This window comes from Barbus barbus (assembly GCF_936440315.1).
Source record: "Barbus barbus genome assembly, chromosome: 4".
Lineage (NCBI taxonomy): Eukaryota > Metazoa > Chordata > Actinopteri > Cypriniformes > Cyprinidae > Barbus > Barbus barbus.
The window spans coordinates 31,727,161-31,755,108 of NC_136732.1; the positions used below are offsets into that span (position 1 = coordinate 31,727,161).

The following is a 27,948-nucleotide window of genomic DNA, read 5'->3' on the forward strand; positions in this document are numbered from 1 at the left end:
AAATGTTTGTTGTCAACCTTGGAATTTCATAATATTTCATAATGGTTTTAAAGCCCTCATCTGATCTGTTTTTTCTATAAGAATATTAGTTGAATATTTGTTCGATTTTGAACTTAAATGCAGCAATTTAAAAATGTGTGGAAAAAAAAGAGCAGTTTATTTTTGTAATGATGTAAAAGTATTAAATATCACTTTCCATGCTAGGTTAATTGTTAATAATATTCAGTGTAGCCAGATTTTGTGAATTTTGTCCTTTTGCTGGGTGACCAGGTGCTAATAGTAACTGTGCTGTAGTACTTGCGGATTTCTTCTCAGACATATTTAACACATCCTTCAACAAAGCCACTAAATGTATATCTCATAATATAAGAGAAAAATTGTTGAAATATAGACAAAATACTATGTTCACAAAAATCTAATCTCAAGGAAATAATGCGTAGCTTGTGAGAAGCCCCCTGTAACAAAGTTTGTAGAACGGGAAGGAGGCGGCGGGAACCGGCAAACATTTAAAGACTTGAATAACCAAATAAACAAACACAAAAGTAAAGCGGAAGCCCCTCACGGACGACTGCCACACACAAAACACAAAATAAAGTCCAGGCCTGGTCCTCTCTCGTCTTCCACTGTCGTCACTCCTCCTTTTATCCTTCCGGAGCTCCTCCGTGGGACTCGAGACCGGTGAGTGGCGCAGGTGTCACTCATTATCATTAACTCCACCGGCCTCCCTCCGTTCCCACAGCTCTCGGCCCCGCCCCACTCCCTACACCTCCCCCACCCACCCTTTTTTTTTTTCTTCTTTTTTTTTTTTATAAGAAGCAGATTACAGAAGTGAGTATTCGTTAGAATCCAGATATCTTGTTATTTTAACTCGCAGTGTGGCCTTCATTTGTGCTGACAATAACAAAAATATATATTTATATATATATTTTTTTTTTTTTCACAGAAATCAGAGATTACTGTTCTTCCCATTCTACACCAGATGATCCTTGTTGAGGCAGAAGTGTACATCAGATCTTTGTCCAGCCAGCTGGGACATCCAATGAATTCAGACAGCAGTGTCATGTGATTAATCAGTCACAAAATAAAGGTCATGATGAATTGTGCTTTCTGCTCAACGCACTTGCTCACCTTTATAAACTCATTTACAGGGCAAATGGAAAGTATAGTCTGAATTCCTGGGTTCTCTTCAAATCACAGATTTTGAGAATATATATAATTTTTGAGATTTGAAAAATTGTTTGTTGCAATATATCAAAAAATTAATTCATGTTATACATTAGAAGTAGAGATCACAAGTCACAATCCAATTCAAGAATCCAAATTTGTAAATTGTACTTGATAAAAGTGAAACCAAAATATTTCTGTAATGACAATGGGCATGTTTCAGCAGGCCAGGAGAAATTGTTTATCAAAAAAAGTAATGTGTGCCATATAGTGGCTTTTCCTGTCAATGAGATGTAATGGCTATCATGTTTAATTTTGCTAATAAATTTCTTAAGGTGACAATTTCTAAATCCAGCGTGCACTAAATCTCTATATTTTTTATGTTTTTGTTTGATAAATAACATGTCAAAACACCTGTTTTAGTACACACACACACACACACACACATAGGTGCCAACTCCAAAAATTTGAATATCATGAAAAACTTCATTTTTTTTTTTTGTAACTTATTTCAAAAAGTGAAACTTTCATATATATTTTACATTCATAACATGTAAAGTAAGACATTTAAAAAGTTTTTTTGTTTAAATTTGGATGATTAGAGCTTACAGCTCATAAGTCAAAATCCAGTATTTCAGTATATTAGAATATTTATATTTGAGTTTCATTAAACGACCATCTCTACAGAATAAATTCCGGGTATCTCTTGTTCTTTGAAACCACAATAATGCAGAAGACTGCTGGCTTGGCAATGATCCAGAAGACGAACATTGACGCCCTCCATAAAGAGGGTAAGTCACAGAGGGTCATTACTGAAAGGTGTGGCTGTTTACAGAGTGCTGTATCAAAGCATATTAAATGCAAAGTTGACTGGAAGGAAGAATTTGGGTAGGAAAAGGTGCACAAGCAACAGGGATGACCGCAAGCTTGAGAATACTGTCAAGCAAAGCTGATTCAAACACTTGGGAGAGCTTCACAAGGAGTGGACTGAAGCTTTAGTCAGTGCATCAAGAGTCACCACGCTCAGACATCTTCAGGAAAAGGGCTACCAAGTCACTTCTGAACCAGAGACAACGTCAGAAGCAACTTACCTGGGCTACGGAGAAAAAGAACTGGACTGCTGCTCAGTGGTCCAAAGTCCTCTTTTCACATAAATTAAAATTTTGCATTTAATTTGGGAATCAGAGTCTGGAGGAAGAGTGGAGAGGCACAGAACCTAAGCTGCTTGAAGTCCAGTGTGAAGTTTCCGAAGTCAGTGATTTGACATCTGCTGGCGTTGGTCCATTGTGTTTTATCGAGTCCAGAGTCAATGCAACCAGGAGATTTTGGAGCACTTTATGCTTCCATCTGCAGACAAGCTTTATTGAGATGCTGATTTGCTTTTATAGCAGGACTTTTGCACCTGCCCACACTGCCAAAACCACTTCCAAATGGTTTGCTGACCATGATATTACTGTGCTTGATTGGCCAGCCAACATGCCTGACCTGAACCCCATATGGAATCTATGGGATATTTTCAAGAGAAAGATGAGAAACAGTCAATCCAACAAAACAGAGGAGCCGAAGGCTCAATAGTGCCTCAGCAGAGCCACAGGCTGATCGCTTCAATGCCACACCTCACTGATGCTGTCATTTGTGCTAAAGGAGCCCTGACCAAGTATTGAGTGCATAAATGAACATACTTGAACTTGAACTTTTCTGCTTTGCGAATCCTTTTTTTGATTGATCATATGAAATATTCTAATATTTTGCGATACTGGATTTTGACTTTCATGAGCTGTAAGGTCTAATCATCAAAATTAAAACAAAAAAACTTGTGACCTATATCTGACCTTACATGTAATGAATCTAAAATGTATATGAAAGTTTCACTTTTTGAAATGTTACAATTCAGTTTTTCACGATATTCAAATTTTTTGAGATGTACCTGTATATGAATATTTTTTTGTATTGTTCCTTATGTCAAACCAACGAATGCTTCATCCTTTCTGATATACTTCAGTGTATTTATATTATTCTTCATAAAATATTCATATTGCTACCATAAGTAATTTCAGGGGTTTTCCACTTTCAGTTTATGGTGTTTAAGGTGTTGTCCGCCAGATAAATGTTTATTGTGAGTCATTGTGGAGGTATGCAAGGGTCTTTTATACATGATAAAAAGTTTTTGCATCCAAAAGCAAAGGCTGCTGACTTGAACAATGTGGTAGTGTTTCGGTTTCATTTGGCCTCAAACTTATTTTCACTATTAGACTAGCTATTAGGCACAGCTCACCTCAAAGCGTCAGGCACACTTTTCCTCACAGCTGCCATTTTGTACAAAATAATTGACATTTATGAATTAAATGCTCTTTTCAGCTGCTTCATCACATGCCGTTTATGCATGTTACACCAACTTCACAACTGCACACACAGGATTGTGGGTTATCATCTACCATGTGCTTCCTACATAAACTGACCTCAGTAGGCAGTTATGCGAATATTGTATTCGGCTGTGTCTTCCTACCTCCATATACTGCCTGCAAATGCTATGTTTTTTTTATTTTTCAGATGCATGTCAAAATATTTCATTTTAGAAGAGTAGAACACATTGTGTTCAGTATATTGAAGCATTTCATTTATGGTAGTATACTAGTGGTACGGGTTGGGTTCTGTTAATGGCATGTGTGTATATATATATATATCTTCCATATTAATTCTTAGTAACAAAGGAGAAGTGAGATGGAGATGTGGCCTCTTGATTTGTCCATGCACAGCACATTAGCGACATTAGTTTTCTTCTGGAAAAAGTACATGCGAAACTGTCCTCACCTGACCTGGGTAAAACTTGTTGTCCTTAAACACAGTATAGTATTAAACAGACAAATCTGCTGAGGGGATTTTTTTTATCCAGGAACAAAAGCGCCGATAATTGGCTTTGGTGTGGCAAGGAGGAAATGAAGCATTGAAATGAGCTTGTCTGGCGGCTGCTGTCCAGTCATGGTTCCATTCGAGGAGGTACTGTTTCAGGTGAGGAAAGCTTTACAGGTCAGCCCTATCCTACTGCACGAGCTTCTCAGAGAGCTGCACGAGGCCAACGTCTTCTCTACCCAGTATTACCAGTCTCTCTACAAGGATGGGGAAATTGGAGAGCTTCCTTTATGTGAAGTCTTTTGTAACGATGGAGAAGATCTGGCCAGAAGACTCTCTTTGCCTATCTGGCAAAACTGGGACATCAGCCAAGGCATCTTGGATTTGGCACTCTCCAAAGAGGAAACTTTGGTTCCTTCTAGTGAGTTAAATATTTGTATTTACTCGTGCTGTCAAACGATTAATCATGATTAATCGCATCCAAAATAAAACTTTTTGTTTACTCCGTATATAATGTGTGTGCACTGTGTATATTTATGTATATATGAAGACACCTACATACAGTATATATTTTAAAAATATTTACATGTGTATATATATTCAGATATACATAGCATTCATAGCATTCATATTATATATAAATATATTTAGTATATAAACATTAAATTTTTCTTAAATATATACATGCATGTGTTTGTATTTACATAATAAATACACAGAGTACACTTATGTGAAAACGTTTATTTTGGATGCGATTAATCGCGATGAGTCTTCTTGCTGTGTATGTATAATATTTTACACTGACTTGTTTTAAATAAAGGCTTAAATGCCATTCTGTCAATCTGTGGAAGCTTTTCATTCCTCAATTTTCTTTATAGTGGAAAAAAGTTATTTTGATTGTTAAAATGTTCTTAACACTAAGGCAAATAGTTCTTCCATGGCATTGCAGCGAAAAGCCACTTTTGGAAACTTAATTTTTGGCAAGGAGGAAAGAGACTAATTATATTTCATTATATTTATATGTTAAGGATCAAGTAAAATTAGAGGATCACTTTTATAAGTTGGCCATAGAGTGAGTATATAATAATAATAAAAGCGGTTAAGTGATAATGTAGGACAATGCTGCGTTGAGAAATAAATGAACGTTTAGCTTTTCAAACAACAATATGAGCGTAAATTAGTTGTTTGTATTAAAAACAAATGTATTAATGCATTTTAGAGTATTTCGCTGCATATAATTCACAGCTCACCCTGAAGTGTTTGACACCGTTTGCCCCACAGCTGCCATTTTGGGAAAAAGGTCAGTTTAGTGATTAATGGCCAATATTAAGACAAAAATGACATGGCTTTATAAATTCTGAATTTGCCATCATTCAACAACAAAAAAACTAAATCCGTAAAAATAAAGCACAATGTTCATTGCCGATAGCCTCATGTTTAGTGCGCCGTCATACAGCGCAACTGCGCTCGCGGCGTCCCAAGTTCAAATCCCGTCTTGTGGTCCTGTCCCACTTAAGGCATTAAAAAATCCCAAAATATAACAAAAAAAAGAGCACAATGTATATATTAATATTAAGGAATTTTCTGTTTTGATTATTTACAGGTGTTTTTCCTGTATTTTAAATTTTGTTGTGTTTTAGCATGAACGGAATTGTCTGTAAAATTAATGCATAATGTCAATGTCCTGGCAGGAAATGACCAGTACTTTTTTCTTCTTTTTTTTACAATGTGTATAACATGTATTTTTCATGTGTATTATATATTTAAAAAATAATTTAGTATTAAAATGCAGATCGCTTTCTCATGCGCATTTCTCAGTCACAGAGAGCTGCACATTATTTACGATGTTCATTCTCACAGACAGTTATACTGCATGATGGGCCCTGTTTGTCAGGACACTGCCCAGAGAAACCGTGCACAATAGTGTCATTGACTACGAGGTGATACATCTTATCCCAGTCTCAGCACAGATTGCCGACTTCAGTGCCAGTTCTGCCAACGTGAAGACTAGATAAAATGCATCAAATGTCTTACAGTTATGACAACTTGAGGAGGAAAATGCTTGATCTCAGGTCAAGTCAAGTTGAGCTTTATTGTCATTCTGCTACAAGTGTGGACATATAGTGGAACGAAATGTCAAGTCTCACAGGACCACGGTGCTACATATAGTTAAACATAAGACAAACACACAACAATGCAAGTATAAAAAAAACAGAGCATCTGACAAAAATAGACCATCTATACACTATAACTACTATACCTAGTTGCCTAGACATACACAAACTGAGACTGTATAATAACTTTACATAAATACTGTACATGAAATTATGCAAAAGAGATATTTGTACATGAAATTGTGAGAAAAAAATTATATTTTGTACATTAAATTGTTGTGCAGATTAAAGAGAGATTTTGTGGGAAGCAGCGCATAGTGCAATGCTCAAGTAAACATTATTTTGAAGTAAACATTTTCTTATTGAGTCTTTGTAGCAGGCAGTGTTTATAGAAAGTGATCTTTCTCTATGAATACTAATTCAGTTAAAGAAATAGCTCAACTAAAAATGAAAATTTGCTAAAATGTCCTCATTCTTAAGCCATCCGAGATGTAAATGGGTTTGCTTATTCATCGTAACAGATTTGGTGTTATTTAGAAATTCATCAATTGCTCATCAATAGATTTTCTGCAGTAAATGGATGTCGGCAGAATGAGAGTCCACATAACTGATAAAAACATCACAATTACCACAAGTAATCCATGTGACTTGAGTTCATCAATGAACTTCCTGTGGAGTGAAAAGCTGTGTTTGTGTAAGAAGCTGATTCATTAAGGCGTTTACCTTTAAACCACCGCTTTTGGCCAAAATACCAGTCCAGAATACATAACACTTCCTCCTGTGAAAGGTTCCTGTTTTTTGTCCTCTCACATCAAAATCCCCCTTCATATTTGTTTTGGACTTTTTGGAACTTTTAGCACTTGTAAACTTCATCTGTGCATATTTTTCTTCTGATTCAGATGAGATGGCTTTTTCACTGGAGAGGCAGCGTTATGGATAGAGGGCTCATATTTTAGCCTGTAGCAATGTTTGTTAGTTAAAAACATCTTGATGGATTTGCATATTAAGGACAGGCAGCTTTTCGCTTCATTTTCAGGTAAACTATTCCTTTTAACCCTCTTCACAAAGAATGACATCACTTCAGTAGCAGTGCAACAAGAGGGTGTAAATAACATTTAAAACAACACTGCAGCATACTAGGCCAGCAGTGAAACTGTCAAATATACATGTAAATACTGTCCATATTTACTTTGTTTAATATTGCTATGTGTTGCAGCTCACAAACCACTAGTCCGTAACACTGCCTGACAGGATGCACCTGTAATTAGATCTCTCACAGACACTAGAGTTGCTTTCTAAGCAAGCTGTGTGGAATAGTCTCTGAAGGTTTTGTTTTTCTTCCGTGGGGATTGCTGATCAAAAAGCAAGAGGACACTGAACGATGTCAGGGTCAAATCCAAAAGGTGCCACTAAAACTTCTAATGGTAGATGCCCTTCCTCGGTATAACAAATGACTTGACTGAGAGATTGTGTGGTCAATTAGGTTAAATGTGATGTCACCAGCAAACCAAGCCTGTTGGCAAGAAATTTTATGGTATAGGTGAGGTTAACACAAAACTCAAAGTTAACAAAGTACTTGTCATAGCAGCCTGATACGTGCGCAACACTTTTGTTTCATTTTAGGTAGGTGGCATCAGATTTCTTTTTTGGAGCTGGGAACTTATTTAAATGACTTATTTTAGGATTTGCAGAGTTTTTTTTTCTTTTTGGCTGGTTGGTTTTAGAAAATCAAATAAAAATTTACATTATGAAAGCATAAATGTGTGTATTATATAAGACCAGTCTGTAAAAAAAAAATAAAAAATGGGCACAATAGATAATGGAAAATACCTGCCACTCCTGGATAGTGCATTTCTGCATAGAAGTGACAAGCTCCTAAAAAAAATAGGGTCAACTATAATTCTTTTTTGTGTGTATCAACTTCTTTAAAAAATCTATATTTTAGAGTTCCTTACATTTAGATTATATAATATATCAATCTATCAACCTGCTGTGGCAGATCTATTTATTACTGTAAAATGTAGGATACTGACATTAATTCTTGGTAAAAAATTAAAGGTCACGTGATGACGTAATCACATGGCAATTCAGTAAACATGAAATTTTTTTATTTCTTAAAACATTTTTCTTTACAATAATATAAAATACTTAATATTAGCCGCCAGCATTTAAAATACTAGAGCTGGAACAGACACGAATAAAGAATTATAATAATATATGTAGCCTATGTGTCAGTGTGTTATCTCCATCATCTCAGAAAAATGCAAAATTATCCATAAGACGCAGAATGCATGTCCTTTGTGAGAGAACAGATTTGCAAAACGACCAAAGCTGTTGAGTTTAGTTTTTGCAAAGCCAATCCAACTCCCTTCACATACTGAAAGCAAAAGTAAGCAGTGAGCTGTAGCCAGTTTTGGTGTTTGCCAGACAATGCCGAGCCCGTGAGGACACGTCGAGCGCTTATTACAGTACAAGACACTTTTTTTTCTTCACAACTTTAATGTAATGGATTAATAATTCTTCAGTAAACATGGAATATCTCTGTGAAACAGGTAACGTGCGAAGATATTTTAATTTATTAGACAGTTTATATTTGTAATGCGTTTTGCGTCATAACTTATTTTACTTTGGTGCATAAAACCAGGCATTTATATAAAATGTCCAAAAGAACGTTATAATTTGAATAGTCCGATAATTGTTTCTATATAAGAAACGGGCTTTTCTCTTTGCGTTGTTTTATCTGATTTTTTTTCTCACAGCAAGTGAGCGCGCGCTTCACAGTATCTTGCGCGTCCACGATATAAGCGGTTACTAGCAACACTATTAGTTTTCCCTGTGGCAAATTAATGTCAAAATAATGTAATGTAATGTGTCACTATGTTACAACAGATGCTGAATCGCAAGATATTGGTCCAGACCCAATGTATGAACTCTTACCTGGTGAGTAATAGATGGACTGTGGCCGACTTGTTATAACTTGGTAAACAAATGTAGCTCTGTATTTGGCATTTGAGTTTTCAAATGAAATATTTACCTTTTGTTACTATTTTTTCCACAGACAATGTCATCTTAGAATATCTCGAGTCACTTGTGTCTATTGAAGATGATTTCGGTCAGTGTCACTACCACATTTCTCTATATATTGCATAACAGTGTGTTAATGTCATGAAGTCTATAAATTTCCTTTTGTTTTGGCAGATCCCTCCTTCCTTGATGACTTTTCAGGTAAGACTCTATAAAATAATGTATAATAATATTAAATTTGAGTAGAATCAGTCCTTGAATCCCATATGACATTAACATTTTTGAAGGTGAAGGGGAACCAGTGATTGTTTGATAATGCATTTGCATATCAAACTTTACTTTTTTTTTATTAAAAAAAGGGAATTATATATAGTAATCTGCTTTGCAAACAACAGGTGACATAGACACAACCTCCACGCCGACACCAGAAAATGCCACTTTCCTAGATGAAGTGCCAAAAAAAAAAAAAAAAGGTAATGCTATTTTCTCTTAGATGTTCTCTAATAATAAAAAAAGCTGCATGGTATTCATTAAATAAGAGTTGTGTTTTCTATCTGTCGATAGTTGTTGCAGGCAAACCCCCCAGAAAACGCAACAAAAAAGGTAATTCAAACATCACAATGTAGCAATGTAAGTGGTTTAATGATGGGAACCAGAAGTAACGTGGTGGATTATTTGACTCCCAAAAAATAGTAAAAAACTGCTGTTAGAACTGTATTTATTTTTAAAAAAGGAAGGAAGAATATATTTGCTATAACGGAGTATCTCAGTCTAATAACCACAAGTAAAATTAAATATTGCTAACTGAAAGCCTAATGTATTGCAGCAACAAAGTACCCTGAAAGTCCCTCAAACGGAAGGACGCCCACCATTACCCCTGAGAGTAGTTTCGATTTGAGCTCAAACCCATTCCAGCATGTATTACATATTCCCTTCAGCCCTTCTCTTCTGCCTCCTAGTGGTGAGTACCTGTTTCCATACTGTATTTGCTTTTCAAGGAACTATGCCAAGGCTTGACCTTTGACTGAGTCTTTAAATATCTCAGGAGGTTCATCACTACAAATCATCCAGACCATCGGCCCTTATACGCCGCCTCTAATCGGCACTATGGTTCCAACAGGGTCTACGTACGTGATTGGTGAGTTAACTGTAAAGGTATCTTTAAACAGCTGCAGGTGCCTGCAATGTTCTTTTAATAATGCACTGTATCTCTAATTTCACATTCAATATCTGCAGTCTCGCCCCAGTGTGTGAGTCCAGGCACTCAGATAATTCCTCTTTCACCTGGTAAGTTAAAACAGATGGTCTCATAAATATTTATGCTTTTAAGGTTAGCAATATTGTGGTGTGTGTTAACTGTAATCTTCATCTTTCAGACATTGGCACAGTTGCCCCACCAGAACTCACTGGTTCTATTCCTGTTGGCTCATCCTCAGACAGCGCATGCCAGGGTTCGCCAACAGTAGACACACTCTCCCCTACAAAAGGTGAGCTCAGGGTTTGATGACAGCAATTACGTGTCTGTGGTAGGTTTTAACCAAGTGTATATATCTATTAAAGATACAAGGTCTACAAACTAAAGAATGTGTTTAAAAACACTTTTCATGACACTAATCTGCAGTGATTGGTCCAACTGATCTCATTTTCATTTCGGGGAAACCGCTATTTTTACTGTTTACAAATATTATAATATTATTCTTTCCACAACAAATCCTCTAAAGTTAACAGTATGACAGTCCAGAGGAACACATGAACAGGAACGTGAAAATACTCTGAGTGAACTTATTGAATTATTTTATTTATTTATTTTTTTCGTTTTTAAGCCCTGCTCTTACCAACTATTGCAAAATTCTTAGTTCAAATTTCAAGAGGTGGTTGCTTTGGAAAGGTCTAAATATTTTATTTCTAATGTAATGTCTCAAAATTACATTCGTCCAAAGTTTTTGTTTTCTACTATTAATTCTGTATTAAATCCTTGCACTGTTATTGGTCTTGGTCAAGCATTGTGTGAAAAGTTTTGCAGCTTCTTCATAAAAAAACAAAAAACAGTTGTAATCCACCTCAGAAAGTCTGGTATCTGGTATCGAGTCCAGCTAAATTTTCACATTTTTATCCTATCTTGCATTTAGAGGTCCTGGATATTGTCTCCAGTTTAAGATCTACCGCTCGCTCTCTTGATATTATTTCAGCTGCTACTCAAGGAAGTGTATGACTCTGCACCTAATATTGTTTCTGTTATCAATAGTTCTCTACAAACAAGTTCTGTTGCATCTTGTTTTAAACATGCGGTGGTTCATCTGATGCTTTAAAAAGTAAATCTGGATCCATCTGAACTTAACAGCTATAGACCCATTTCATAATTGCCATTTTTATCAAAAATATTGGAGAAGGCCATTTTAAATCAGTTATACCCTTCATTCATTGCTCATCAATTTTATTTGCCTTATGCTCCCTCTCCACTTTATGCAGATCACACCCAATTATACATGCTGATAAAACCTGGGTCAAAGCCCTTATCTGATTTTCTAGCTTGTGTAAATGACATCAAAAGTTGGTGATACTTTTATTCAGTTAAATGAAAAGACTGAAATCATTTTTTATCCATGTTAACTATGTCAGTTAAATTCTTAGTTTTTTTTATTTAGTTTCATGAATTAAGTTGTTTGATTTAAATGTTTAACTGTAATTTTGTATGACTGTCATCTTATTATGTTTTACTTTTGAAGCACCTTGGTCTTTTGTGTTGTTGTTGTTTTAAGGTGCTATAAATAAAAATGACATTGATCTTCAGATTCAGTATGATCTTAATATAACAGCCACATCAGTGACTTTTTAGGGCAATATTTTATTTTTATTGTTACTTTATTTGAAACATTGTTTAAAAAAACAACAACAATTGAGTGAACAGAAACTGAGACGTTTATCTGTGTAAAAGTTTTTCTAATGTGGAAAAATACTTTGTGCACCTTTGATTTTAGCAAACAAGGCAGATTTTTGCTGAAATTGTTTGGTCACACTTTATTTTAAGGTCCAATTCTAACTATTATCTCCTCAGTAAACTATTAATTGTTATGTTTAGGTATGGAGTAGGATTAAGGGATCTAAAATACGGTCATGCAGAGTAAGGCATTAATATGTGCTTTATAAGTACTACTAATAATAAACAGCCAGTATGGTAGAACTATGCATGCTAGTTAATAGTGAGAATTGGTGTTACCAGTTGTTTTAAACAAAATGTGAATGATCTACTGACTGTAGGTGTCTATTTATTTCTGTGGCTGTTTTATATGCAAACATCAGTGTCTTGAACTTGATGCGAGCTGCAACCTGTAGCCAGTGCAAGGAGATAAAGAGAGGTGTAACATGGGCTCTTTTGGGCTCTTTGAAGACCAGTCGTGCCGCTGCATTCTAAATCATTTGTAGAGGTTTGATTGTGCTTGATGGAAGTCCAGCCAGAAGAGCATTGCAGTAGTATAGCCTAGAAATGACAAGGGCCTGGACAAGAAGTTGTGAAGCATGCTCTGTGAAAAAGATCTTTCTGATGTTGTGTAATGCAAACCTGCAAGATCGAGCAGTCTTTGCAGTGTGGTCTTTGAAGGTCAGCTGGTCACACCAAGATTTCTGACCGAAGTTGATGGGGTGATTGTAGAAGAACCTAGCTGGATGGTGAAATCATGCTGTAGAGCTGGAGTGGCAGGGAAGACAAGAAGCTGTAGGTGATGTTCTTTCATCCATGTCCGCCAGGCAGCCTGAGATGCGTGCAGCTACCGTTGGATCAGAAGGGGAAGCCATGTGCCTGTATGATGGGACACAGTGATGTAGTGTATGTGGAGAAGAGGAGGGGCAAAACAGTTACAGCAAAACAGTAATATTGTGAAATATTTTTACTATTTAAAATAACTGTTTTCTATTTGAATATATTTTCAAATGTAATTTATTCCTGTGATCAAAGCTGAATTTTCAGCATCATTACTGCAGTCACATGATCAGTTCAGAAATCATTCAAATATTCTGATTTGCTGCTCAAAATACATTTATTATTATTTTTATTATTATGTTGAAAACAGCTGAGTATAATTTTTTTCAGGTTTTTTTGATGAATAGAAAGTTCATAAGAACAGCATTTATCTGCAATAGAAATCTTTTGTATCATTATAAATGTCTTAATCATCATTTTTGATCAATTAAAAGCATCCTTGCTAAATAAAAATATTAATTTATATAATTTCTTTCCCAAAAAACAAAACAAAAAATTATCCCGACTCGAATCTTTTGAATGGTATATTGTATAATGTTACAAAAGCTTTTTTATTTCAGATAAACACTGATCTTTGGATCTTTCTATTCATCAAAGAATCCAGAAAAAAAAGTATTTGACTGTTTTAAATATTGATAATAATAATAATAATAATAATAAATGTTTCTTGAGCAGCAAATCAGCATATTAGAAGGATTTCTGAAGGATCATGTGACACTGAAGACTGGAGTAATGATGCTGAAAATTCAACTTTACTATCACAGGAATAAATTGCATTTTAAAATATATTCAAATAGAGAGCAGTTATTTAAAATAGTATATTACTGTTACGGAGCCGACAAGACATGAGACGTGCGGATCCATTTGCAAGGCTTTTATTTAGAGACATGGTCATAAACACAGGCAGGGTCGAACAACATCAAACAAGTATGGCATAGGCAAGACACAGAGTAATCCTAGGGCAAGCGTGGGTCTATGATTGGCGAACGATATCCAGAGGGCTTGAGGAGAGGGGTAGTCCGATAACCTGAGTAATAATCCAAACGAGGTATGAGCAGAGTCCGAATGGCGAGACAAGGACTAATCCAAGATACCTGGGCAGGAATCAGGAAACGTGGCTATAAACAAAACTTAGACTTAGAAAACACGGAATGGCTCGGTAAAGCAGCTAACACTTGGAGAGTGCTAAACGCAGAACAATACTCGGCAGAGAGGAAGAGGAAGTCCATGGTTTATTAAAGGGTGTGTGATTGTGTGATAATTCTCAGGTGTAAGTGTGTGATTGAGTGTCCAGGGTAATATGTAACAGTCTGTGTGGTGTGAAAGTCAATGTGATGGAGGGGTGACCACTGGTGGCGAGCGAATGGAAGTCCATGGACCTGATTCATGACAATTACATGCTTTTGCTGTATTTTGGATCAAATAAATGCAGGCTTGATGAGCAGAAGAGAATTCTTTAAAAAAAAATTCAAAATCTTACTGTTCAAAATCTTTTGACTGGTATTGTAGATATGTATCATTGCATCTAGTTGTTTTGGATATGAATAAAACGTCAGGTCCGACAATATCTTGTCTTTTCGAATTTAAATCTAGATTTATTTGCATTGGCCCATGGAAACCTCTATGAACACACTTGACATGACATGGCCAAAAAATCGCGGGGGACGAATTTACATTTTATTAAAAAGTGTTTACGTATTCTACACTCATGGCATGCACACACATTAGGATAGATGCCTGCCTCCGTTCCGAATCCCTATCAAGCACTTAACCGATTCATCTGCTCTTCTCTCCTCCTCCTGCCTGGCTCTTTGGCCCGCATTCTTGCCATGGGAGGTGGTGAAGGGGGACAGAGGAGAGAATTAAATGTTCTGAAGAGATTACGTGTGTCTGGAGAGCTGTTGGTCTTGTTGTGGAAATATGAGGATTTGGCAGTGTGGACTTAAGCAGAGAAAGATAAAAGCAAAGACTGATACCTACTCTCTTTTGATTTTTTGATTTGTGCCATTTTCTCTCTGCTGCCCTGAGTTTGGTCCGATGCTCACGAAGAACATCGGATAACCGGGGATTAGAAGGGGCAGCCCGTGCTGGCCTGGAGGAGAGAGGACAAATGTCTAGACAACAGGTTAAAGTAGAGCATAAAGTGTCAGTAGCTGCATTCACATCCAGAGATGAGAAATGGGTAGGTGAGGGAAGAGAGGAGGATACTACAAAGGAAAGATGGGAGGGAGAAAGGGAGCGTAGGTTTCGTCTAAAAGTAACCGGTAAAGGGGTTGGTGACACGCGGGTAGCAATTCACAATTCAATTCAAGTGTTATATTAAATCTGTATGGTAGTTCTGTGCATATACTAACAATTGTGAACAGGAACTAATAGTCAGAACTCAGGGCAGCAGAGAGAAAATGGCACAAATCAAAAGATCCGTCAGAGCTGGGTAGGTATCAGTCTTTGCTTTTATCTTTCTCTGCTGAAGTCCACACTGCCAAATCTTCATATTTCCACAACAAGATCAACAGCGCTCCAACTATAATACATTATCCATTCACCACCCTCACTTATTTTTTTTTTCTCATTTCTAATTTGCACATACTTGACCTGTACATATATAGTTGTCTATATTATATATTGTGTTTTTGCTGCTTTGTACATTGCCTATTTGTATATTATTCTTTTATTATCTGTGTCCTGTCCTGTTGCTGTCTTTCTGTTGCACTGTGGAGCTTCTGTCACTATAACAAATTCCTTGTATGTGTAAACATACTTGGCCAATAAAGCTCATTCTGATTCTGATTCTGAGAATGACTGCTTGTTTGTTTTGCAAATTACAGACCTACAAAAAATCTATGATTCCACATCTCCAAAAACCGGAAAGAAAATCCGCCCAGAAGCACCAGGTAAGAAACCAATTTAAACATTGTGTAAAGCTTAAATTACTATATTAGACTATGTGAAACATGATATATGTTTGTTTTACAGAATGTGTTAAGGACTACATACATCACATAAAATCCTTCATGAGAGATGTCTGCTGCTCAATGCATGGAGGAATGGGAATGGAGTCACAATACATAGACACACATCTGGTCCAGAGAAAACTCCTTATCAAATCTGGCAAGAATGCAAATAAGTGTCTGGAGAAAGAACTGGTTGTTCTTAGTGATTCAGAGCGAAAGAAAACAAAGCTGGAGAGAAGTCAGTTGTTTCATAACAGTGATTCCAAACCAAAACAGTCTGTCGCTCTCCTTGGAAAAGCCGGAGCGGGGAAAACCACGTTCATTCAGCGTTTATGCTTGGACTGGGCGAGTGGCAGCCTGCCTCAATTTCAGTTTGTTTTTTTGTTGAACTGTAAAATTTTAGACTTCACACAATCAAACTACAGCTTGAAAGGCTTACTATTTGATTTGTCTATGTCTCCTCGCTGCGAAGACTCAGACTCTGTGTTCAAACACATTCTGTCCTGCCCTGATGAAGTTCTTATCATCTTCGACAGCTTTGATCACATTAAAGACTTTGAGGGGCTTCTCCAGTCCCCTGCTAAATCACACACAAACACTAAATACACAGTAAAACAGCTTTTTTCCGGTTTGTTCCAAAAGGAAATCCTCTCGGGTTGCATGCTTCTCATCGCTACAAGGCCTAAAGACGTTTTAAATCAGGTGCTGCGAAAAATGGACAGCCTTTTGGAGCTTTGTGGCTTCTCTCCTGAGGACATTGAGTTGTATACGACAAAATATTTCAGAGACGCTTCCCTCCAAGAAAGTGCACTACAACAGATTAAGAATGAGAGATACATATTCAGTTTATGCTCCAACCCGCTGCTTTGTTGGACTACCTGCTTCCTGCTTGAGCACCAAGAAAGCTGCAATGATTTGCCTTCAACCCTCACGGATTTGTACCAAAGATCAATCTTAAAGCATCTACAACTAGCTAGCCTTGAAAATAGCACATTGTGTAAAAACAGAAAACAGCTGGACATCCCACAATTGTGCAAAATGGCATGGGAGGGATTCAATAATCATGATGCACGTGTAAACCCTGCCATTTCTACAGAGCTGCTGGACTGCGCTCTTAAAAGTGGCATACTTGCATCCTACAAAACATCTGAGGGTCAGGAAAACCACTTTGCAGACCTTTTCACTCAGAACCTCCTGAGTGCTGTGCACCTGGTACAGTCTAAACAGGTGAACGAAAAAATGGTGGTGGCAAACAGCGTAGTCCATCAGAAGAAACGTAAGGTTCAGGGAGAGTCACAGGACATGCTACAGAGATTTGTCACGGGCTTGGTCTTCCTGAAGGTTCCTGATGGAGTCAGCATCCTGGACAGCAGTGTCAACATAAAAGCCAAAAGAAAGGCTGTCGAAACCCATCTGGAGAGCATGAAGCCTAATGATTTGGTTCCTGTCAGGTTACTAGAACTGTTTCATTGTGTTTACGAGACCAGCAGTGACAAATTTGCCAAACTGCTGTTGAAGAACCTGCCTGACAATCTGTCATTCTATGGGACGCAGCTTTGCCAATCGGACGTGTACGTTATATGTCATCTCCTTCGATTTGCCAGCACGCTGAAGCGGACCTTCTCTATTAACCTGCAAGATACATGCATTCCCATCAGTGGCCTGAAAGAGCTTGTGGGACTCAAATGTATCAAAGAATTCTGGTGAGAAGTTGTGGCAAAATGCATTGTGGTTTACCTAAAAATGCTAATTCTACCATTATTTAATTACCCTAACATCAAGGTCATAACCTGAATGACTTTTTTTTTGGTAAAAATACAAAATTGGATATTTTAATACTTTTAGTTTTAATTAATTAATTACAATGCAATCATAGTGAAGGGAAACTGAAGCATTTGAGCCTCAAAAAAGATGAAAAGGCATCATAAAAGCACCATGAAAGTAGAATATTGTGTGATCACGTCAAATTTGAAATAGTTATTCACCGAAACAAATGATTCATTTAAAAGATTTGACACAAAAGGCTGATTCATTAACAAGCCAGATCAAATGACTCAAAATAATGATTATTTCATGAATTATACATTGATGAATGAATCATTCTTTTGAGTAATTTTTTTCAGATTTATAAAACAGGAAGAATCGCTAGTTCACTTTATTTTTTCATTAACATGGAAATTCAAGCCAAGGTGGATGTCAAGACTGTCAGTGAGTGAGTAATGACAAATGAATAATGACGATTTGGGAAGATTGGAAGAGTTATATTTACCACTTTTGTGACCATTTGTGTCCTTTTTTGAAATTAATTGTAATTGCATGGAAAACTTTTCTGCTTTCGAGTTTCTTGGTGGCAAGAAATTTTGGAACTAACAGAATTTTCATTTTGGAATGAACTATTGCTTTAATCATAAGATTTTCATTTATATGTCATGATGATTATTATTTGTTTTCCCAATAGGGCACATACAGCAGACACTATTGGCTTATGGGAGGACTTGCACCAAAGCAATGATGAACTGAACCTGAAAAGTGCCATTGAGAAATTCACCTTGCACCCATTCAAGGCAACTGAAGGGTATCACATAGAGAGCCTGCCTGTCCTTGTCCAAATTCACAGAGAGAAGAAGCTACCAATGAGGTAAACATCAAATTTGTGTTTGATAGGAATTCTGATGACTATAAAAAATAATGTTAATATTTGTAACTGACCGATGCCATTCCCATTCATGCTCTTCACTTCAAATCGTAGCATAAAATGATGCTGTTGATAAGGATTATGATTGTTCTTTCAGTGAATTTGTGTCTGCACTGGACGAGGGTGTGCCAGCCCTCCGGAATCTTCAGAGACTGGAATTTGAGTGAGCTTCATGTTTCTGTTTTCTCTGGATCCTTGTATACATTGTGTTGTTTTTATACTAAGTTCTGGTGTTGTGCATTGCAGACTTGGAGTCCAGAATGGTCCTGAACTTTTCCCTAAACTCATAGAGGTCCTGCCTTCTCTGCAGTCTCTCCAACATCTGGAGTAAGTATTAACTGGTGGATATCATATGGTTTCACGACTATGATTGGATTGGGGGGAAAAAAAATCCTTTCGAGTTTTTAAGATTTAAAAATGTTCTTGATTCTTTGTTTGTCTTTTAGCCTTGAGAAAAACCAAATAGGAGACTCTGGAGCTGAGAAGCTAGCTGGCGTTTTACATTTTCTGGAATGTCTGAAATTGCTAAAGTAAGTTTTGAAACATCTATGCCCTTAAATATCTCACACGGGGACTTAATAGTGTTTTCCAAAGTAAATACAACTTGTAAAGGAACAATTGTGTCACAAATGAACCGATCCAATGTTCCCACCATACAGTCTGTCTCAAAACCTCATTGGAGATGCAGGAGTAGAGAAACTGGCTAAAGCTTTGGCATCAGTCCCTTCTCTACAGAGCCTCAGGTACAGACACCCTTGGAAATATATTTACCACCACTAAGTAAAATGTGAATTTTGGAAGTGTTCAGAAGACCTCACTGTTTTGTCAAAATTGTTCCACGTTCCTCACTTCTAGCCTTTATGGAAATGCAATTGCTGACATTGGAGCTGAACATCTGGCCTTGGTATTACCAGACATGAATTTCCTGCAAGACCTGGAGTAAGTATCTATTCAAATCATGTTAAATATTCTTTAAAAGATTTAAATAAGATTTATTTAGTTTCATTTTTAAAAATGAAGTATCTTAGTTATTTTGACATACATTTTCTCTTCTATTCTCTTCTAATGCTCGTTAAAAAAAGAGAGAATTATATTAATTATTATATTATATCATGTTATATTATATCTATGCATTTCTCTTTTTTTACTTTCAGTGTTAAGTTCAACAAGTTCACAGACATTGGAGCTACAAAACTCAGTGCTGCTCTGAAAAACTGCACAGGAATGAAATCCCTGGAGTGAGTCTCCTTTTTTCTTTTTCTTTTTCTCGCATCTACCATCCTTTTGGACATGTAGTGGTCTCATATGCCAGCACATTAGCTTTTCCTAGGATAACTTTTTCTTGTAATTAGGTATCAGATACTAGCGTCTCAAGAGTGAGCACAACATTTGAGCTAGTGTAAACAGAATATAAGAGATCTTGCTACAGTTTGCCAACACAGTCAGGTGGACAGGAAGAAGTTTATCTCTACAATCTGACCACAGTCACTAAGAATATGCATTAAGTCCTTTATTGTTCATGCATTTAGTACCATTACATAACTAAATGTTTCCTGATATGCAAATATTCTTTTTTTTCTCCCTCATTAGGATGTGGAATGACTGTATTCCATATGGAGTTTTTGAACACCTCCGTCTTCAAGATCCACGGATAAGATCACTTTGAGGCACATTTTAAAATGGCCACAGACTGGATGCTGTTACAAGTTTGTTTTTGTTTTTTTTACAAAAGCATAATTCACTATAAAATTCAAAACTTCACCAACATTTGTCAACAAGGACACTAAACTGCTTTAAAATGTTGTTTCACTTTCTCATTGAAATCGCTGTACATGTGATTTGTATTATGACTCTTTTGTGAATATACTTTATTTTTTTGAACAATAAACAAATTTTGTGAGTCTGCTTTTCTGATTGTGACAGTTACAGATGTCAGATACATCAAACGTTTAGCTGCTTCTATAATTCATTATAATTTGAATTAAACATTAGTTAATACTGCTGCTTTGATTATCTGTTCAGTTGCAGTTTTCAGGGGCTGAAAAAATATGTACAATAAAATGAAATGCATACATACAATGACTTGAATGCACCTCTCCCCTCTTCTATGATAAGCATGTTTTTAATTTCTCGATTTATATAGTGGAGATCAAAATTAGAGAACCTATAATTTCCTAAATTTCAAGGCCACTGCTTAGTTCTATTTGAAATTAGCCTAATGGGAGTAGAAGGGCAGTTTTTTAAGCATATTTCATAAATTAATTGTAATCTGAAGCCCAATATAAAAAACTCAATTGAGATATTTGAAAAAGAACTCAAAATTAGAGATACCTCCAAGTTATTCTGGCATCTGGTGCTAATTTCTTTAATTACCTGACAAACCCCATTTAGCTGGCAACATTCATGTGACATTCACCGGTGAGAAAACTTTATATTACTGTTCGTAACATTACTACAATACCAGGAAGGAAGGTCAGGTCAGGGTATTTGGCCATGGTAAACTCATGGTTGACACATCTGACAGTGGTGACAAAAACCTGAATTTTAACTATCAAATACATTGAATCAATTTACTGTATTAAAATAAACACAACAGTGAGTATGTTATTATAAAGCTTTTATTCAAGAGTCACATTTAAGTATTTTGATATATCATGGTGGTGGTGACAAATTTAGCATTTCTGTCACAAAACAAATTGAGTTCATGTAGTAGCCATTTTGTTTTTTTCTGTTGATGCTAGATGCTAATGGATGCTAATGGCACCTGCTTCAGGACAATAAAATGATCTAAATATTTCAAATAATTTCCTCAGAAATTGGAAGATGGTGTTGACATATCATGGTTATGGCCAGGAAATATTAACATTAGGATTTAAAATATTCTAAAATTATAAAACTGAACAGAGCCTGTCGGACACTAATGTACTCTGCAGAGAAAGATTGTGGAAAGAAGGTCCTTCAGAGTGACAGCTGCCCCTGATATTCCCTGATTTTATTACATTTTAATGAATGTCTGACAAAAAGTGGGGACACAACTTTGAAACCTTATGAAACCTACATGTGTCACTGAAAAACAACCTTGCTTTGATATGAGATATTAAGTGTTGCTTTTCATAAGACATTTTTATCCATTTCATAGCATATGAATGATTGAACCGTTCTCTGTGGACACACTGTTGTAGATGTAGTAAGAAGACAATGAGTGTCATAGATTTCACATAATGATAAAATTAAATTGAAGAGGATAATTGTGTTAAATAGATTCTATTATTAATCCCCATAACAAAATATTTTTTTATTTTTAAACCAGCTACAATTGATGGACGTTTCTTTTCTATCCCTTTGTGAATAAAACCCTATTTATTACATTTGTGTCTTCCTTGCGTTAATACAGTAAGATGGCTCTACAAGTTAACAATATCTCACAAATCCTTCAGACTGGTCAGAGTACAGCTTCCTATCATTTATTCAGCAAGGGTAAAGGGATAAGGTAAAGGATAAAGGTTTTTCCAAACCATATGAACCTAATAATTATAAATAGCACATTTCTAAGAAATCAACGTGTTTAATTTAAACTAGATCTTGGTTGCTGACCTTTATCTTATTAGCAAACAATTGTGATTTCACAGTCAGTTGCTGTAGTAAAAGTCAGATGTTGCACAAGAAGGCACCGGATATTTGAAAGTCAAAAATGACAACACAAATTGAAAGTACTCATTTATTAAATATATATTGAATGGATAAACGGACCTCAGTCAAATATATCATTCTCAGACGGTCACACATATGCGGTTCGTAAGTGAGACTTTTAAAAAAAATCCAGAACACTGATTCAGACACCCTGTTTGTCTCATGACATATTGCTCATTTAAATAGTGTTAAAGGGAACGAAAACATGCCGAGGCTGACCACGTATAAGGGTTCTGCCTAGAGAGTAATAACAAGCCCTTGCAGGGCTGACACAGAATCCTGCATGAGTGCTGAATGCCCAACTAAAAATAAATAGGCTAATGTAATATTTATATCCACAGTAGTGGTTAGTGCCTGAATTTGATCTCTGGAGAGACACTGGCTGGCTGTCCCTATGATAAGCATGTTTTTAATTTCTCGATTTATATAGTGGAGATCAAAATTAGAGAACCTATAATTCTCTATAAAGCTGTCCCATGACCACACGGTGCATCTGGCTTATCTGTTCCAGGTAAATATTCCATGTGGCACGATGGCTTGCTTGCAGGTCAGTCCTCTGAGCCAGGACAGCCTGTGGAGACACGACACTTAATGCACACATATAGTATGAATCATTATTTAAAAACTGACTACTTACTTATCCATGAAAGTCACTTTTTTATAAGTTGACCTTTGCAGCATCTTTTTATGTCTGCAGAGATCATATGTAGTTCCTTTTGACAATGGTTCTCCAGTAACCAAATGAATCAGCCAAAAGACAACTTCCCCACGAAAGCTTCGGCTGGAAGTCTCAGACATGGTTTGTTTATTCCAGATATCCCTCAAAAACATCCAGCTCCACGTCTGCGTCGTACGGAATTGAGGCTGGGTCAGAAAGCACACCCAAATCCACCAGTGCCTGGTCCATATCCTCTGGCAAGAATACTATCCCTACATTAAGGACTATGTATTCCATTAAAAAGGCATAGTAGAGAATTAAGACATTGACAAAAAACAGGCCGAGATAAAACATATATGGAAGCTGGTTGATTAGCGATTCCACTGAATCTAAGCGAGAGTAAACTGAGTGGGTCATAGACTCCAAAACATATGCTTCAGTCTCATTGAGCAGACTGGGCGAATTAAAAGCATTTAAACACACTTTATATGAGACAGGTTAGTTTGGAAGCGTCAATCCATTCATTTCACTCAAACACGCGGTGAAACAACTCCCTTTTCAGCAGTATTTCCCCTGCAATCCGTTCAGCGTAAGTATGTTTCCACTATACAGCAAACAAGTTAGTGAAGAAAAGCATGTCTGAATGCTCCAAGGCCAGGCGCTGCTATTTGATATTAGGACTATCCCGTGTCCCTCTTAAAAGACCGACGATGAAGAAAGGGCATAAATAAAAATCATCTGAAGGGTCGGCGGAGCTTTACAACGCGTGAAAAACAAAAACAAACGGCGCTTTCTCATGACTTCACCAAAACCGTTTCACTCGCACGGAACTCTGGGAAATTGAGTCCGTAATGGTCGGGTGACTTGGTTCGAACGCACTGTAATGGCTTCCACATTAAACTACAAATCCCATAATGGCTTAGAGCTGAGGTTCGGCTGTCATGAGCGATAGGACTACAGGTATGTTTTCATGTGAGGATTCTGGGCCTTCACTGCGGCGGATATGGATCCATTCGCCTAGCAAACTGTGTTAAAAACATACATATTGCGAAACAGAACAACCGAAAAATGTTCGGCCGTTCAAGGAGCTGGGTCGGAGGGCAGGGGAAGTCCAAAAACATTCATTCTTTGGACCATTTGAAGTAAGTTAAGTTAAGCTTTTATAGACCTTTTGCGGCTAACTCGCTAGCCAGCTCAGCTCGTGCAGTTCAAGCTTTTTTAAACTCAGTCGGTGTTTGACATTAGTCTGGAAAGTCAACAATAGTTAGTGTAGAAATGTAAATATTTATATTACTCATGTCGGGATGTAAAACTGAGAACATATGAGCAAAACTATAGGCTATGTGAAGTATTAGGCTAGGTGTCCAAACCTAGTGAGCTGCCTACCAAGACAGCATTTATGTGTCATTCGGACATATGCACATATATAATGCCCAAAAATGGTGCCTAGGTAGTCAGTTCACTGTTTTTAGCCATTGTGACGTACAGCATGAAATGCTGGGTTAGTAACTTATCTTAAAAGCAGCTACAGTGTCTAATTAAATGTCACTTACATTATTTTCTAATATGCAGAAAGCATTTATGGTCGTTATGATCTCAAATAAATTATAATAAATTATACGTTGTGCTCATAATATGAAATGTACTGTGTCATTTAAGTGGCATTTCTTTTTTTATCATTATTATTATTATTTAGGTACATGTACCATGTCCTAACAAAGAACACAACAGTGACTGATCACAACAGAAATCTGCTGGTGGAAACTATCCGATCCATTACTGAGATTCTCATCTGGGGTGATCAGAATGACAGCTCTGTCTTTGAGTGAGTTTCACCTTCAGTTTTGACAGTGTGTCCACACGTTAAATTTGCATTAAAATAGGCAAAATCAAAATCTTGCTCTCTTTTTGTAGCTTCTTTTTGGAAAAGAACATGTTTGCATTTTTCCTCAACATACTACGGCAGAAATCCGGGCGGTATGTGTGTGTCCAGCTTCTGCAAACGCTCAACATCCTTTTTGAAAACATCAGTCATGAGACTTCTCTTTGTGAGTACACCCCTGGACAAAGTAAAAATTTTATGCTTTTTAATTTTATGTTTATGTCCTGGACATATAATATGTTGTCTTTCCTTTTCTAGATTATTTGCTGTCCAATAATCATGTTAATTCCATCATTGTGCATAAATTTGACTTCTCCGATGAAGAAATTATGGCCTACTATATCTCCTTTTTGAAAACTTTGTCTCTGAAACTCAACAACCATACAGTGCACTTCTTCTACAATGAGGTAAGGTGCATTAACTAGGGCAACTGACATTTTTCAAATGAGAGTTTATAGACTGAAAGCAGAAGGGGGCTTGTATTTGTGGGCTCGCATGCATTCTGCATATAACAGACCGTAGTGCACTTCCAGGAAGAGATAACAGCTCACTGTGACTTTGTAAAACCTGTTTCCTGTGTCTTCATGCAACCTGAGCAGTTATTTTCTTTCACTTTGGACAAATGCAGTCCAGCTGTAAGTTTACAACTGTTTTATATGGATTGGACGTGGACGGAAATGTTTGGGGGCTCCTTTGTATAGGGGGAAGTTATTGGTGTACTGTAAATGGTTGTATTTAACCGTCATGTATTCTTTATTCTGTGGCACCTTTGATGCTGTTAATCATTGGTGTCAGGAATAGAGAGGGCCTGCATGGAAGGATTTGCTCTATGAGAGATCTGATGCTGCACTGATTGACTTTCTCTTAATGTAAAATGTAAACCAGTGCATATTAAGACAAGCCTTTTACAGAAATATACTAAAGCTACTGTTTAATCTGTTAAAGACTTATGAAGCTTATGAAATCAGCTTTTTGCCTTTACAATATAAACCAAGGTCAGTGTAATATAACTGAATGAGATAAATTAGTTTTATAGACGCATTAACAAAGTGAAGTTTTGGGAGTGACAACCGCATTGCTTGAGTCACATGAGTCTCATATGAACTCATTATAATTGTTATACCATAGAAACATTTAGCCATTTCTGACCAAACTAATATTAGCAAATGTAGACATAGACTTAGTAAATTAATGATCTAAATCTTATATCACAGCATAAATAAATGAAGGAGCGTAATGCATTTCAGGCATCAGTATTAAAATAGCTACATATTATCTAAAACTTGGGTTAAACATTATAAAATAATATTTAAATATTATAAACATATTCTGAACTCTAAATTATTATTGGATGAGCCACATTGAAAATTGTTCTGCAAACACAGACAAAATAAATGTAATACCAGTTAGTTTGTATTTTGTCTGTATTTTCATGTTACTCAATATTTATTTTTCTTCTTTATTCTTTTGTTAATATAAGGAGCCCTGCCACTGATAGCTATGAATATATTATTACTACAGCATAATAATAAAATGTATATATAATATATGGGGTTAATTTTTGGAAGAAATTATTTTTGTTCATTACAGATGCATTAAATTGATCAAAAGTGACAGTAAAGACTTTTACATTTTACAGTAAAGTTTTACATTTTACATGTGTCATTCAACTTTCTATTCATCAAAAAATCTTGAAAAAAAAATATCATGGTTTCCACAAAAATATTAATTGATAATAGTAAGAAATGTTTCTTGAACAGCACACTTTTCAGTGCCAGTGATTTTATGTGCCTACTTCTGCTTTGTAGACATACTGGATTCACATAAGAGAATAAAAGTGCAGGGATTTTTTTTTTTTTTTTTTTTTTTTTTTTTATTATTCACATAAGAGAATAAAAGTGCAGGGATCACCAGTTGCAGTTCTCCTCTCTCTGAGCTAATCCTCCTCGCTGACGGCCTCACTCTCTGTCTCCCATGCTTCTAGCACACTAATGATTTTGCCCTGTACACGGAGGCCATTAAGTTTTTCAACCACCCAGAGAGCATGGTCAGGATCGCGGTCAGGACTATCACACTCAATGTGTACAAAGGTGAGTAGAGCCCTGACTCAGCTGCTGCTGCCGCCCGATCCTCCTCTCTTCTGTCAATCGCTCTGTCATGCCTCTGATGCATGGTCATGCTGACGCTGCTCTCTGCCATCTGTGAGTAACACAAACTTACATTTAGTGGTCGCTGCTGACTCCACACGCATGCACGGGCACACTGGGGTTTCACTTGGGGATGGTCACGTGCTGAAGACTGAAGGGCTTTCGGTGATCTGTTTCTCTGGCTTGAGCTTGTGTGTAAATCCTTCTTCCCTTCTTGAATAACTGACTTAACCATTTCTTACTACCTGCTTGGCATTTGCCCTTGAATTGCGGTCCGTCTTATAGCTAATCAGTCGTTCCCTATGGAGGTCGTTAAAGACGTTGATGTCAAAATGCCATCGGTGCGTGTTACGGACGTTAATGTGCATTCAGTGGCCCTAAATAATATTTGAAGATGCAAACAACATTTAAAAGTTTTTTAAATGTCATTGCATTGAATAAACAACCTTTTACAAGTCTTTTTTTAAATACAAGCCAGTTGGTGTAACATTTTATAGGGATGCTCCTACATGGATAATATGTCTACATATAAAATTTCAATTAATAGTATTTGCAATAACGATAAATTGGATATGATTAGATATCAATTTACATTTTGTCAGACTATTAAACTTTTAAGAACTAATCTTAAAAGTTCAGATCTCTGTGTTCTTCAAATGACACCAAAAACCATGTGCAGTGGGACACTACATTTAACTAATGTTGGCTTGTTATGGATCATTAGAGAACAGGCTGCACTTGCCTACAGTACACATTTTATTTCTGTTGCACATTTAAAGTGCTTTCCAACATAAAGACAATAGACAGTTGCATACATTCACCCAAACACAAATAAATATTGTTTACTTACTGCCAACTTTCTTTTATCAATGTTAAAAGGAAAATATAACAAAGATAAACATAATAAAGAAAAGGTGTCTTAAAAATTCTTAAAGTAACATCCAAACTGTCTTTTTTATTTTATATTATTTTTAGTAATATGTAGGCCAAATAGAAATAATGTGGTCACACAT

General features: G+C 36.4%; 4 protein-coding genes across 16 annotated transcripts in view; 3 read left to right on the top strand and 1 right to left on the bottom strand.

Moving 5' to 3' along the window:
- The window catches only part of LOC306868838 (cytosolic Fe-S cluster assembly factor nubp1), a 28,992-nt gene extending 25,632 nt beyond the window's left edge, over positions 1–3,360 (top strand). The window contains exon 11 of the mRNA XM_079415237.1: positions 944–3,360. Coding sequence (XP_079271363.1) covers positions 944–993 — 50 coding nt within the window. The 3' untranslated portion in view covers positions 994–3,360. The remainder of the gene's footprint in view (positions 1–943) is intronic.
- Positions 3,361–4,134: 774 nt separating this feature from the next.
- Positions 4,135–20,639, top strand: LOC306868986 (MHC class II transactivator-like). Of its 3 annotated transcripts, none has more exons than XM_079415502.1 (20): positions 4,135–4,435; positions 9,018–9,068; positions 9,187–9,240; positions 9,327–9,353; positions 9,548–9,625; positions 9,717–9,755; positions 9,979–10,113; positions 10,198–10,290; positions 10,389–10,439; positions 10,529–10,639; positions 15,738–15,803; positions 15,886–17,566; positions 18,322–18,501; positions 18,656–18,721; positions 18,805–18,885; positions 19,005–19,088; positions 19,218–19,301; positions 19,414–19,497; positions 19,713–19,796; positions 20,149–20,639. In XM_079415502.1, the coding sequence occupies exons 1-20, from the start codon at positions 4,144–4,146 to the stop codon at positions 20,222–20,224; spliced, it is 3,417 nt and encodes a 1,138-aa protein (XP_079271628.1). In that variant the 5' UTR covers positions 4,135–4,143; the 3' UTR covers positions 20,225–20,639. The 3 variants fall into 3 exon arrangements, with proteins under 3 accessions (XP_079271628.1, XP_079271629.1, XP_079271630.1); XM_079415503.1 differs by lacking the exon at positions 4,135–4,435 and adding an exon at positions 6,833–7,164; XM_079415504.1 differs by lacking the exon at positions 4,135–4,435 and adding an exon at positions 8,497–8,680.
- Positions 20,640–22,906: 2,267 nt separating this feature from the next.
- On the bottom strand, positions 22,907–23,469 carry LOC306862729 (dexamethasone-induced protein homolog). Its single transcript, XM_079405662.1, has one exon. The coding sequence runs from the start codon at positions 23,321–23,323 to the stop codon at positions 23,054–23,056; it is 270 nt and encodes an 89-aa protein (XP_079261788.1). The 5' UTR covers positions 23,324–23,469; the 3' UTR covers positions 22,907–23,053.
- A 364-nt stretch (positions 23,470–23,833) lies between these two features.
- Positions 23,834–27,948, top strand: part of LOC306868736 (protein CLEC16A-like) — a 64,649-nt gene continuing 60,534 nt past the window's right edge. For 8 of the 11 annotated variants that reach the window (XM_079415046.1, XM_079415048.1, XM_079415050.1 and 5 more), the window contains exons 1-5: positions 23,863–24,048; positions 24,603–24,731; positions 24,821–24,954; positions 25,047–25,195; positions 26,773–26,878. In XM_079415046.1, the coding sequence (XP_079271172.1) occupies positions 23,975–24,048; positions 24,603–24,731; positions 24,821–24,954; positions 25,047–25,195; positions 26,773–26,878 (592 nt within the window). In that variant the 5' untranslated portion in view covers positions 23,863–23,974. Of the gene's footprint in view, positions 24,049–24,602; positions 24,732–24,820; positions 24,955–25,046; positions 25,196–26,772; positions 26,883–27,948 lie in introns of all 11 variants that reach the window. The other 3 variants (XM_079415053.1, XM_079415052.1, XM_079415045.1) reach the window with 2 other exon arrangements.

Coding starts and splice junctions, on each gene's coding strand:
- LOC306868986 (XM_079415502.1), top strand. CDS start 4,144: ATGGTTCCATTCGAGGAGGTACTGTTTCAGGTGAGGAAAGCTTTACAG. Junction 10,114..10,197: donor TTCTCTTCTGCCTCCTAGTG/GTGAGTACCTGT, acceptor TAAATATCTCAG/GAGGTTCATCACTACAAATC. Junction 10,640..15,737: donor CACACTCTCCCCTACAAAAG/GTGAGCTCAGGG, acceptor TGCAAATTACAG/ACCTACAAAAAATCTATGAT.
- LOC306862729 (XM_079405662.1), bottom strand. CDS start 23,323: ATGACCCACTCAGTTTACTCTCGCTTAGATTCAGTGGAATCGCTAATC.